This window comes from Geotrypetes seraphini, chromosome 3 (genome assembly GCF_902459505.1).
Source record: "Geotrypetes seraphini chromosome 3, aGeoSer1.1, whole genome shotgun sequence".
Lineage (NCBI taxonomy): Eukaryota > Metazoa > Chordata > Amphibia > Gymnophiona > Dermophiidae > Geotrypetes > Geotrypetes seraphini.
In genome coordinates this window covers 190,985,682-191,000,039 of record NC_047086.1, presented here as the reverse complement: position 1 = coordinate 191,000,039, position 14,358 = coordinate 190,985,682, and the positions used below count along the sequence as shown (strand labels likewise).

General features: G+C 43.3%; 1 protein-coding gene across 2 annotated transcripts in view; it reads right to left on the bottom strand.

Annotated features, from left to right (window-relative positions):
* Window positions 1-14,358, bottom strand: part of NCKAP1L (NCK associated protein 1 like) — a 265,246-nt gene that overhangs the window by 176,952 nt on the left and 73,936 nt on the right. For both annotated transcript variants that reach the window (XM_033938673.1, XM_033938674.1), the window contains 4 exons: window positions 9,660-9,752; window positions 7,861-7,917; window positions 5,582-5,724; window positions 1,229-1,319 (listed from right to left, as the gene is read on the bottom strand). In XM_033938673.1, the coding sequence (XP_033794564.1) occupies window positions 1,229-1,319; window positions 5,582-5,724; window positions 7,861-7,917; window positions 9,660-9,752 (384 nt within the window). The remainder of the gene's footprint in view (window positions 1-1,228; window positions 1,320-5,581; window positions 5,725-7,860; window positions 7,918-9,659; window positions 9,753-14,358) is intronic.

Below are 14,358 nucleotides of genomic sequence, written 5' to 3'. Positions count from 1 at the left end.
GTTAGGCACCTATTTCAGAGGCGCCCAACTAGTTAGGCGCCTATCTAAATTAAATAACATGCTCAATTAAGCTTTTTAATCAGCACTGATTGAAACATAGGCGCCTATCAAGAAAATGCGATTCTGTAACAAGGCGCCTCTAAAAATTTAAACGGCCTTCAAAAAAATAGGTGCTATGCAAGTTAAGCACCGGTGTGACTACGTGTTAGGCGCCTTCTTACAAAATCACCGCTCTTAAGCGCTCGCAAGGGCGCCTAACTTTTAGTTGTGCCTAGAGCTGGCCTATTTACTGGGCGCCTCCAAAACAGCTGCCCAAATAGGTGCCGCTCAGTGCGATTCACTAAACAGCACCCAATTTTACTTGAATCGCACTGAACGGTGCCTACATCGGCGCCTAACTTTTGGGCGCTTCTTATAGAATTTGCCCTTCAGTGTATAATTGTCAGTGAATGTGGTAAAAGCAATTAGCATACTAGGATTTAAAAATGTCTGGACAAGTTCCTAAAAGGAAAATTCATAAGCCATTATTGAAATGGACTTGGAAAAATCTGCATCATAAACTCTGTTTTACTATTTTTGGGATCTTGCCAGGTAATTGGTCACTATTGGAAACAGGATACTAGGCTTGACAGACTTTTGGTCTGTCCCAGCATGGCAATGTTTATATGCTTATGTTCTCTCAGGGTTTCCGCAACTGGCATCATGCTCGTTGCATTTTTCTGGGTCTTGCCAAAACTCAAATTGGTGACCAATGGACTTTCCTGCCTCATTCACCTCAAGCCCCAACCAATTGGGTTTGAGGACCTACTATATAAAGACAAAGTGCAGACCTCACAGCATACCTTGAAGAAAGCCACAGCATGATGACTGAAACATCTTCTACCTGATTAGATGCAGAAAGACCCAGAAAAGTGCAACAAGCTTTATTTGCTTATTGTTCCTTCTCATTCTTGTCAGGTTTCTTTCCTTATGGGCCAGTACAGGCATAATGTGTGTGTGTGGAGGGGGGGGAGGGGGTGCATAAATATTAAGAAAATGTTAGCACCGGATTCTACCTGTGAGAACCGAGTGGCCACTTGCTGAGGCAGCAGCTCTTTCTGATCCCAGCTGGTTCCAGATGTTGTGAAGCTTTATCATAGCAGGTTTCAAAGCTAATACCCTGTTTACAGTATGATCCTCACCTACTCCCAGTAACACCAGCTCTGCCACATACAAAAAAGTATCGCACCTTGGTGTGTGGCCCAAATTCTTCACTTAGTTTTTTCAGAGGATTCTCGTATTCTAGCACCATCTGTCCCAATCGTGGAAAACTGGAATCACTAAAATGAAAGAGAGAGATTTAAATAAGAACAGAAATCTTTGGTCACACTTTCTTCACACCCACACAACCACACTATATAGAACAAGTAGTGCACAGTCATAAGCAGTGCAAGTTTCCTCATATACCAGTGTCTCTCAAACTGTGTGCCACAGCACAGTGGTGTGCTCCGAAGAGATTCCGGGTGTGCCATGAGAGATTTACAGAATTTTATTTTATTTTTAAAAATTCCCTTCATAAGTATACACTAGAATGGATGACATATTTGTCACGTAAGCAAGAGGCTGACACTGTTATGAGCGTCTGTGTGCGTAAGGATACAACCGCCAAGCCAAGCATCATTCTTTGATAAGATTGGTCCTTGAAAACTAACAGCAAATATTTTTTATGCAGTAGTCATCCTAACATAAGCAACAAAGCAATCAAGGCTTTGTTGCCATTTGGATCCTCTTATCTATGCTAACTTGGATTTTCAGCTCTGACAGAAATTTTAAAAAAAGAGAACGACTGCAGATGGTGGATGATGAAATGTGTGTTTGCTTGTCAATTATCAAGCCTCGTTTCAGTTAATTTGCACTCACAAACAAGCACATCCATCGCGTTGATTAACAATTCTATTCCATCTACTTTAGTTTCACCGTTGTAACAATTACCCATACACAGCTTATAGAACTTTAAATAAATAACTCTCAAATGTAAATTTTTGTTGGTTTTGCAATTTTATAATTTCAATTATAATGTGCTGCAAAAAAACATTTGCTCCTTTTAGTGTGCCAGAGCTACAAAAGTTTGAGAGACAAGTCATACACACACTATACTACAGCAGCATGTGCTATGGTGGGGCAAATGTCCCTCAGAGATGCACATACAGGCACAATACGAGTACAGGCAGCAGCAGTGTGAGGGGTATGTAATAGAGAATGACACGGGGACAAATTTTTCCCCGTTCCCGCAGGAAATCATTTTCCCTTCCCTGCTCCATTCCTGCAAGCTCCGTCCTTATCTGCACAAGCCTCAAACACTTTAAAATCATGTGTCCGTTGTACGGTTAAGGTAGAGCTTACAGGAATGGGGCAGGGACAGTGACAAAACTTGTGGGGACGGGATGGGGAAATTGAGCTCCCGCAGGAACGGGAAAAATTTTTTCAAAGTGTCATTCTCTAGTACGTAAGTCTTATTGACATCAGGGGAAGGGGCAAATTCAGCTTTAGCATCCAGAGCATTTGGGGGGACACGAACCCTTCATGCCTTTACCCATTTTAAAGCAGTTTTTGGTATGCTAGCAGACTATCTTACCTATCATTTTTCCTTGAATCATTCCACTAAGAGTACACATAGGATAATTTTTTTCAACTATCTCTCTATAAAATCCTGTCAATATAAGAAATTATTTGACAGAATGTTTTCATTCCAGGCCGCTAAACTGAATACGTGGCTTGGAATATTAATGATAGAGGCTTCTTCCTACTCTGATTTTAGAAAATTACTTAAGACACGTTTGTTTGACAGGTTTTCATCTTAATTGTGTTCCTATTTCACTTTTTTAGGCTTCCCAACTGATGTATTTTACATTCATAGTAATTATTTGACTGTTTAATTTTATGTTATTTTAGTCACACTGTATGTATTCATTTTTTGTTGTGAACCGCTTTGAATCTTTTTTGGTACAGCGGTATACAAAAATAAATTATTATTATTGTATTATACCTATGGTAGAACTGCAATACCAACTTTCCTCTCATACACACATTGTACCAACACACAGAGCTTAATTTGATCAGCTGATTCCATTTCATTCAAGCTAATCCTGATTGAACCCTACTGCAAATAATTAGTTATCTGGTTCTAGAGTCTTTATGGAAAGGACTTGCCTATATCTAACCTGCTTTGAAGGGAACCCATTTGGTGTTGTATTAAATTACTAACCTTTGTTTCTCTGTTTCTGTTTATCCACTCCTACCCTAGATGAGATCATTTTCAAGTCTGGCTTCATGTGCAACTTTCTTCAAATTAGTCCCTTATTTTCTAACTTCAGTTACTCTATCTCTTCTAGTTATTTGCTTACACCATATGCTATCTATTAAAATATATATATATATTTTTTTTTAATACAAATTTACAATTTTAATATCAAATGATACCAAAGAAAAAGGATTCTTACACAAAGATTACATTAATTATACATATATCACAAAAAATTCCTTTTCAAGCCCACAAGACTGGGGAGCCATACATCTATATCAATTAACATAAAATACTAAGAAAACTAAGAATTGGTACTGATTCATATGAATATTGACCATTCCCTATTATTGGGACACTGACAACCTCCAGCTTTCTCAGTAGTGAAACATTAAACCAACAAACTTCATTTCTTTTCTCGTGCCATTAGAAATTGTTGTAACTGGATGGGATCCCAAAATACATATTCAATGTCTTGTACTTTAACAAGACATTTACACGGAAATTTTAGATAAAATGATGCCTCAAGAGCTAGAACTCTTGTTCTTAATTTTAAAAATTCTTTCCTTCTTAGTTGCGTAGCTCTTGAGACATCAGGAAAAATCCTAACCAAATCTCCACAAAACTTTGTCAACCTATTTTTAAAATAAAGTTTCATAATTAACATCTTGTCTATCTCACTCATGCATGTTATTACCATAGTGGACCTACTCTGAATCACATCTTAACTATCTTCCAAAAATTCTGTTAAATTTATTTCATTTGTAACCAGGTGGTCCACATCCTGGTCGGATTGTATCTTCTTTTGCGGAATATAATAATGATTACAGATTGGAAAAGTCTCCGCATTGGGTAAGCCCAGTATTTCTTTGAAGAATTTCCTTAACAGAATTTCAGGAGATAATAAATGTGTCACTGGGAAATTAACCAAGCGGAGATTCCTCACTCTATTTATATTTTCCAACATTTCAAGTTTAGAATGTAATACTGTAGAATCCTTAACAGCAGAAACTAAGACAGCTTGTAATGAATTACTTTGAGTTTCTACCACACTTAATCTTTTATCCAAACAACTTAAATTGGAATCCACATTCACAAACTTTTGAGACACAAATTGTGAATGTTTGTTTCATTGATTCTCTGAGAAACTCTTCAACTCTAGATATACCTAACCACAAGTCTTTAAGGGTAATATCTTGTTTTTCCACTGCTAGCGGTTGATCCTCTACAACTCCTGAAAATTCAGGCGGTTTAGGTATGTCAGTGAAAACTAATTTACTTAATTGTGTAGAAGGAACCACATATTCAGTAGAAATAGCAGGGGTAATCTTCCCACTATCACTAGATACTGGATGAAGGGGGGGGGGTCCTTTCTAGGGGACTCATCGATACACCCGACATGAGAAAGTTCATATCAAGTAAAGGTTGTGGTAGATTTTCTGCAGAAAAAGTCAAATGCCTGTCCATTGGTCCAGAAACAGCAGGTGTTGAGCTCTTAGGCTTGATTTTCCTTTTCCCCATAAGGATTAAAATTTATATAACCTGAGTTCTCGCTCCCCGGCTCCTCATTGCTCCAAGGGGCTCCCAAGGGGCGGGACCTGCCCCTTCGGCCACGCCCTGCGGCCGCAACCACGGCAGCAGTCTGGGTTTTAAAGTTGAAAAAATCAAGAGAGACGGACCCAATGACGTCAGGGGTCCGTCTCTTGCAGTGCCTGCCCGATTCCACCACCGAGCCCTGCCACTGCTGCGGGAGACACAGGGCAACAAGCAGAGTCTCCTCCGACGTCCCAGCAGGTAATGAACAACTCCCGGGTTCAACCGCGGCAGCAGTCTGGGTTTTAAAGTTGAAAAAATCAAGAGAGACGGACCCAATGATGTCAGGAGTCCGTCTCTTGCAGTGCCTGCCCGATTCCACCACCGAGCCCTGCCGCTACTGCGGGAGACACAGGGCAACAAGCAGAGGCTTCTCCGATGTCCCAGCAGGTAATGAACAATTCCCCTATTAAAATATTTTATTGCTCATTGTGTTGACATTGTAATGTAATATATTATGCCATATTTTGTATTGTAATCTGAATGTTATTTTTACTATTGCAATGGTCTATTGCTTATGTATGATGTATTTTTGAACTCCTTAAAACTCCTTAATGAACTCCTTTAAAAAGGCGATAAATAAAGATAAATTAATTCATTATATAAAAGTTCACCTATGGCCTTCACCCTGTGCCCCTGCTGTATCTTATCAAAAATCTTTATAATCCATCTAGAACAGGAAAAAAGATGCAAGTTCTCTGGCCTCACCTGTTTCCCTGTAGCATCTCATGAGCACAGTTGTACAACCCAATGAGAGCTTTCCGGTCCTCAATGCGAGACAACAGTAGGATGACAGAGGTGTAGGTCACAATGAGGTCCAAGTAGTTCTTAGTGAAATCATAATTTATGTTCTGTAAGCATGATGAAAGGTAATGTTATACTGTGTTCACATGGCACCATTGGCATGCATGTTGCTGTGGATATTCATTCGTTAGTCTGTCTACTTAGACAGAAAGAAAGCATGGTGGTTGTCTCAAGATTACACAGAGAGTGGCAGATGGGGGATGGAACCAATGTATCTACATCATCCTACACTGCCATTCCTAAGTTTCAGGGTTGGCTCAAAACCGACCCTTTTCTATGTCCATTCTCCTGAAACTGGTAAAAGCAGTTCGCATAGCAGGGCTTAAAATAAGTTTGGATAATTTCCTAAAAGAAAAATCTATAAGCCTTAAGAGGGACTTGGGAAAATTCACTTCTTATTTTTAGGATATGCACCATAAAATCTGTTTTATCCTTTTTTGGAATCTTACCAGGTACTTGTGACCTGGATTGGCCACTGTTAGCAATAGGATACTGGGCTTGATGGATCTTCACTCTGTCCCAGTATGGCAACGCCTATGTTTTTAACTAACTCAAATACATTTTGGAGTGGAGACTGAGAATCTCACTCTTAGGCTATCTTTTCAGAGTGCTGGTAAGTTAGCATGTGTGTTGAATAGGGTTACCACCAGTGGCAGCTGGATAAGGTAAGCAAAACCTAGCCTCACTAATTATTCAGTTTCCATATCTTTTAACATTTCCATAAATCCATAAATCTTCAGTGGCTTATACTTGTACTCCCTGCATGACTGCTACAGACCAATTCTGTACTGCTCCCGCCATGCTGAAAAGCATATTTTCTTAACTGGAGTACATATCAATAAGGACTATGCAAAATAATGGGTCACTGAGAGCCTCCCCCCCCTAATCTTGGAAACTGAAAGATAACATGGGAAACCATTGCACATGCGCTGACATCTGCTACTCAGAGTGAGAGATGATCAAAGCTCATGTTCAACCATGCAATTCCTCCTCCTCTATTTGTACTGTGATTCTAGGCAAGCTACAATTTGACACATCTGGAGGTTTTTCATGTATGTCTAGTGTAGAGAATGACACGGTGACAAAATTCATCACCGTTCCCATCCCCGCGGATAACCGCGGGAAATAATCCCATGTCATTTTCTAGTGTCTATTTCAACCTCAGTCCTTCTACACCAGCATTCTTCAAAGCAAAGCTTGCGGGTCAGTGGTTGTGGCCATTCATACTCTGATTCTTATGTGAGCCAAGGATAATGAAGCCATTGTGACATCACTGATGTGATTGGCTCTTAGGCACTGGTGGAATGAGGCATTATGACATCACAATATCTGCTCTGGATAACAGAGACTCTCATTCTGTAGAGTCTATCTCAACTTCAATCCTTCTACACCAGTATTCTTCAAAGCAAAGCTTGCGGGTCAGTGGTTGTGGCCATTCATACTCTGATTCTTCCCTCTCTCCTTAAAGAATGACATGAAGATGGTTTCCCGCGGTTATCCGCGGGGACGGGAACGGTGATGAATTTTGTCACCGTGTCATTCTCTAGTCTAGTGTATGTCTCTAAAAGCTGGCAATACTGCTACCTTGCACAGCAAATGTTTATCACCTAAACCCTGGTATAGCTAATTCAGCTGGGAACAACTTCTGTCCACAAACTCTGAAGTGGTGAAGGATGAGTTTGCAATGAGGATCCTTGCTGGGAGAAAAGGCCACAGAGGGACCTATGCCCCTGCTTCTCCTTACCAGCCACCACTGGTCGCCTATCTAACTCAAGTCAAGGGTAGTTCTATGTGCCTAATGAATTAGTTTTGGAAACCGTTTAATACTCATGTACAAGCGGTATATCAAATTCAATAAATACAATACAATACAAATGCTGAGCTAAGCTTTTGCTACTGCATTTATGAACTTGTAGTTCCTGCTTTTCCGAGAGTAACTGGAGCTACAAATCCATAGAAAAAATGGGTAACACTAGGTCTGGTTTAGCCTGTTAGGAATGGCCTGGGTTCATAGGCAGCAGACACTGGGGTCATGGGCTGGTTAATATTCTGCCCATTGGCCCAGGAATTACAGAACTTGGGGGTGAGGCTGGAGATTTGCTTGATTGCCCTTCCAACCAACCAAAAAAGGTATTCTGCTGCCCCTTTCTGGGTCAGCTGATTTATGCCTTGGAGATACTTACTATATCAAAGTAGCACTGACAAGCATCAATTGTATTCAGCAGCTCGTAGACATGGTCCTACAGTTATCAAAAAAACAGCACATAAACCACATTAATGCTTTTCTTTCAGATTGGACTGGCAAGTTCACAAGTACAGCAAAGCATAAGGGCTGGCACACTGCTGGAAGAGCAAAGGCTCTAAAGTGAGACCATAACTGCAAGTAACAGAGAGCATTCAGCCAGTAAGAAAGACAGATTATCTGAGCATTCCATGTTCTTTTATTCTGTATATAGACTACAGTAATGAATGACATGTTCCAGGGCATTAAAGAGCAGCACAGGAAGGTAGGAGAAAACAATGGGTTATTTCTGTTGGGTATCTTCAGAAAAAAGCAAGTAGTGTCAGGGGCATAGCTAGACACCCAATTTTGGGTGGACCTGGACCCCAATTGGGTGGGCATGAGATCCTATCTTTTCCTCTCCCACCCAGGTGAGGTGATCCAGTCCTGTCTCTATTCCCATTCTCCTGCTGCCGCTGCCTTCGCTGGCAGCGAGCAGCAAGAGTGCTGCTTGCACTGACCCTAAACCCTTCCTTTTGATGCACTCCACCTCTGCGGAAACAGGAAGTTGATCAGATGGAAGGCTGTGTGGCCGGTGTGAGCAGTGTGTATCAGTCAAGCTGCTCACTGTCGGTGAAGATCATCCTTTAAATGTATGCAGGAGGAGAGATTTCAGGAACATTTAGCTGACGGAGTTGGGGATCTCCACCAGCTACCTCAGAGATGTGCTTCTACTGGTTGTGCCACGGGTAGTGATATTTCACATACGGTATATTCATTCATTTTGCTTCCACAATAAGCAAGAAGCCAACATAACAGAGCCACAACAAACTTTTATACAAAAGCATAGCAAGAGTTGATAAATACAAAGCCTCCTATAAATACACAATTTCCCTGCATTAAAATCAGGAAATAATGGACTGTTCCAATTTTCAAAAGCTGGGTGAAGGTGGTGGTAACACACTATTCCATTGGACCAGAGTAGTCAGAAAACTGGAAATTTCTACTGCATAAGATGTTGAAAAGTATCAGACTGCCTTTTTGCACCAAAGTATCCATGTAGAAAACAACAACACAATTTACTAACACACCTACATAAAAGAAATTGTGCCCAATGCAGTAACCAAATAGTATGTGACAAAATGCATGTAAAATTGAGCACAAACATGGGAGAGCACACTGGAAGCATGCATATATAGGTCTGCACTAGCAGCAGTCAAATTTTATGCACACACACATGTACTGGAATGTTATTCTGCTCATATGTGCAGTCCAGTGCTTTACTGTTAATAGCTCCTCCCTTTTTTTAATTTTTTTTTTTTGCACCCCTGCATTTCAACATATCAAGAAGAAAAAAAAATCTTGCAAATCCTTTATGCTGGCAGAAAAAAAAGAAAAAAACAGACTGAAATTAAATGTTAGCTACAAAAGAATAAGAGATATATAATAGTGTCCCAATTTCGTACACCAAAAACTGGTAACCTTAGCTTGGCCACTACAAGAAAAGTGGAAAGAAATCAAAATGTTCTTAATGTTTGAGATATTCATGCTATCAGTTTTCTGAGATTTCTCCTTATTTTACTTAATGACCTTTTTAACAACCATCTCAGTCCCTAGAGTAGGTGTGGGCAAATTGTGGCCTACAAGACCATGGGAAGTATACATAGAAAATGGCCCCCCAAAACGTCATCAACCAGAGTTTTGTTGGCAGTGGGACCATTGAAGGATACAACTACGCAGGAGCTAATGAGAAGAACTCACCCGGAACTCCATGACATCCACAAAGGAAAGGTAATAGCTGGACAAGGTTTTCAAGATTTCCGTTTTCTCCTTGTGTACAGGACCCAAGTGTTGCTATCAAACAAAAATATACATTCTGTCTGTCAAATATCCTGCACAGGAGACTCCAGGTTTTTAAATTTTATTTCCTACACCCTAACTAGCAGACTGCAAACTTCTACAGAATTGGGGAGAGCCTGAGAGTTCCTTGATGCTACAGGGCCATGGAGAAGGAGGCTGGATAGCTGAGAACCGCACTTGCAGGAGAAATGGTATCTCCTGTTCTATTGCTCTCGTCTTCTCTTGCAGCCTATTAGCTGGTAGTTGAAAGTCTAAGAGAGATGTAGGGAGGCTCCTGCTTCTGATCTGTTGCAACCGCTTGGGCTTCTCTCTGAGATCTAATTAGCCAACAGTGGAGAGGGGACAGGAGCAATGGAAACAGATTCTAACCTGGGAGAGGGGGGATATGTGAGAGCAGGGGTTATGGGCCTGAGAATGGAGCCATAATTTGAGAGGATGAGGAAAGAGGCTCAAAGAGTTATCAAAAGCAGTGAGAAGGTTCCTAAAATATTAGCTTAGTGGGAACAATATGCCTATCTTAAAAAGGTGTAATGAGGGGAGGGGTAGGAGGTTTTCTGTGTTTCGGGTTGAGTACTATCTGTTAGTGAATTATTATGCTAGTTATATAAAGTCTGTTCCAGTGTGAGCCTGTACTTTTGAGTTTGTGTAAACTCTTAATGAAAGTTATTAATACGAAAAAAAAGCTGTGATAAGGGAAGAAGCTGAGAGAGATTCTTAGAGGGCATAAGTTAGAGAGGAGCCAAAAGAGGTAGAAAGAGCCATGGACCTAAGAAGGGGAGAGAAAAAGAAAGAGGTGAAGACTGGAAGAGGACAGAGGAGGTAAGATAAGAAAAAATTGTAAGAGGACAGAACAGAAGAATATGAGAACTGCCATAATAGGTCATATCAGAGGTCCATCAAGTGGATAAGAATAATCATACTGAGTCAGACCGATGGCCCTTCAATTTCAGAGCATCCTGCTTGCAAAAGAGGCCAATCCAGATCACAAGTACCTGACAGAATCCCAAAGAGTAGCAACATCCCATGCTACCAACCTGAGGGATAAGCAGTGGCATTCCCTGTGTCTATGTTAATAGTCAACTATAGACTTTTCCTCCATGAGCTTGTCCAAACCTTTATTAAACCCAGATACGATAACTACTATTATCACTTCCTCCAGCAACAAATTCCAGAGCTTAACTATTTGTTGAGTGAAAAAATATTTTCTCCTATTCATTTTAGTATTTATATACCACTTACTTACATTCAGTTACTCAAGCATTTTTCCCTATCTGTCCCAGTGGGCTCATATTCTATCTAATGTACCTGGGGCAATGGGGGAATTAAGTGACTTGCACAGGGTTACAATGAGCAGCATGGGATTTGAACCCACAACCTGAGGCTGTAGCTCTAACCACTGTGCCACACACTCCCACAGATTAAAAGTATTATCATGTAATTTCATGGACTGTCACCTACCCTCCTTTTACAAAACCATAGTGCAGTTTTTAGCTGCGGCGGTAACAGCTCTAACGCTCATAAGAATTCTATAAGTATCAGAGATGAAAACCGTGCTACTGTTTTGTAAAAGGAAGGGCTAGTCTTTGAACTTTCTGAACGCGTAAACAATTGATTCACATTCACTCGTTCTACTCCATTCATGATTTTGTAGACCTCTGTCATATCCCACTTCAGCTGTCTCTTCTCCAAGCTCAGTATCCTGTTGCCAACAGTGGCCAACCTGGGCAAGATCCTAGTTAATTACAGCTTATAGACCAGGGGTGCCCACACTTTTTGGGCTTGCGAGCTACTTTTAAAATGACCAAGTCAAAATGATCTACCAACAATAAAATTTTAAAAAAACACAACGCACACTGTACGCATAGAAAATGTTAATTATCATTCCTATTCCAGGGTTTTTCAAAGAGGTCAAAGCACATGACTCTATGCGCTATCACCTCAGTAACAACCATACAAAAATAGACAAATATACCCCCCTCCCTTTTTACTAAACCACGATAGCAGTTTTTAGAGCGCAGGGAGCTGCGCTGAATGCCCAGTGCTGCTCTTGACGCTCATAGGCTCCCTGTGTTAAAAACCTCTATTGCGGTTTAGTAAAAGGGGACCTTAGTGCAGTGGCGTACCTAGGGGGGGGGGGGGGGGGCGGGCCGCCCCGGGTACCAGCCCTGAGGGGGTGTTCCCGGCCTTGCCGCTCAGTCCCCCCCCACGCCCGAAGGACCGCTCGCCCCACTGACCTTCCAGCACACCTATGAAGCAGCCCGCAGCAGGATCAAGACGTCAGCAATCCCTCAGCTGCTTGGGCGCTGCTTCCTGCGCCGCGGTCCCGTCCCTCCTCTGACGTCAGAGGAGGGGGCGGGACCGCGGCGCAGGAAGCAGCGCCCAAGCAGCTGAGGGATTGCTGACGTCTTGATCCTGCTGCGGGCTGCTTCATAGGTGTGCTGGAAGGTCAGTGGGGCGAGCGGTCCTTCGGGCGTGGGGGGGGGCAGTAGCTTAAGGTAGCCCGGCGCAGGAAGCAGCTCCTAAGCAGCGCAAAGATAGCTGACGTCGCGATCTTGCTGCGGCTGCTTCATAGGTAGTGCGGGGAGGCCAGGGGGGCGAATGGTCCTTCGGGGTGGGTCGGGGCATCAGGCCTTCAGGGTGGGGCGGGCGGGCAGGCAGGCAGACTTTCAGGGGGAGGGGGGTGACAGGCAGGCAGGCAGGCCTTCAAGGGGGGGTGCAGGTCTTCGGGGGGGGGGGGGGGCAGACCTTCAAGGGGGGACAGGCCTTCAGGGGGGGTGCATGCCTTCAGGGGGGGTGCCGACCTTCAAGGGGGTGCAGGCCTTCAAGGGGGGGACAGGCAGGCAGGCCTTCAAGTGGGGGGACAGGCCTTCGGGGGGGTGCAGGCCTTCAGGGGGGGGTGCAGACCTTCAAGGGGGTGCAGGCCTTCAAGGGGGGGACAGGCAGGCAGGCCTTCAAGGGGGGGACAGGCCTACAAGGGGGTGGGACAGGCCTTCAAGGGGGTGCAGGCCTTTGGGGGGGTGCCATCCTTCAAGGGGGGGTGCAGGCCTTCAAGGGGGGGGACAGGCCTTCAAGGGGGGACAAGCAGGCAGGCCTTCAAGGGGGGGACAGGCCTACAAGGGGGTGCAGGCCTTTGGGGGGGACAGGCAGGCAGGCCTTCAAGTGGGGGGACAGGCCTTCGGGGGGGTGCAGGCCTTCGGGTGGGGGGTACAATCCTTCGGGGAGGGTGCAGGCCTTCAGGGGTGGGGTTTAGGCGTTCAGAGGGGGACAGACCTTCGGGTGGGAGGTAAAGTCCTTCGGGGGGTGCAGGTCTTCAGGGGTGGGGTGTAGCCCTTCTGAGGGGGGACAGACCTTCGGGGGAGGGGGGTCCTGGTGTAAAAGTACACAGAGGGAGAGAGGGAAGGGGGGGTTCAAAGATACGTGCATATGCCAAACTTTGGGGGTTAGAAATAATGGGTCTAAAAACAGAGGAGTGGGAGAGAGATGGTGCATAATGGGATTTAGGGAGGGAAGGAACAGAAAGGGAGAGAACTTGGAAACAGGGGATGGTGTGGAGGGGGGATAGAGATACTGGATAGGAGGATAGTTGGGAACAGAAAGGGAGAGATGGTGGATCCTGGGGTGGTGGGGAGTTGAGAAAAGGTGAATCTGTGGATGGAGACAAAAAAAAGGAAAGATGCCAGATCTCCGGGAGAGGGAAGGGAAACGGAAGGGGAGAACAGAGATGGCAGACGGATGGTTAGCACGGAGAAAGGAGACCCTGGCAAGCAAGACAACAAGAGCCTGGGACCAACAAGATTTGAATATTGATCAGAGAACAAAAGGTAGAAAAAATAATTTTATTTTCTGTTTTGTGATTACAATATGTTAGATTTGAAAAGTGTACATGAGACAGCTTGAAATGGGAACTTTTCTATTTTTGTGAATGGCAAGGCTGAGTTCAGTTAAAATATATGCTTTATAAGAAAATATAATAATGTGTTTTATAAAGTTTATAAGCATTGCTGGCATACTCGGTGAGGTGTTCCTAGTGTTGGTGGTGGTGGTAGCATGTCAGTGTGTTGAGAGGAAGAGGTAGTCTGGGAAATTCTGCTGAGCAAACTCTGGGCCCATTTCCACCCCCAGTTAGTCCACTCCACTCAACTGGTTCACACACTGAGTGGGTCTTTGGGTGTTATTTCTGGGTAGTTGTTTTAGAATCTCTTCCAGTGGTTTGTCAGTATCTCCTTCTGGTCCAAGGAAGGAAACTTTGTCAACCTTAGCATTGACCTTCAGAATATGTTTGTAACAGCGCTGCTTGTGTGGCATTAGGCTATGTAGTGATCGAAAGAAAAAAACAGACCTTTGCACATTTTTGCACTATATGGTGGGTGTATGAGGAGATTCATTTCCTGCACAGTTAAGTCCATGTGAAGTTACCTTGTGCTGTATTTGACATCTAGCAAGGTCTCTGTTTGGAAGGAAAGATCTAAGCTTAAAAATGAAGTGGCCAGAAGTTATGTTAAAAGTAGATAGCGTAGCTGGTTTTAAGAAAGGTTTGGACAAATTCCTGGAGGAAAAGTCCATTGTCTGTTATTAAGACATGGGGGAAGCGTCTGCTTGC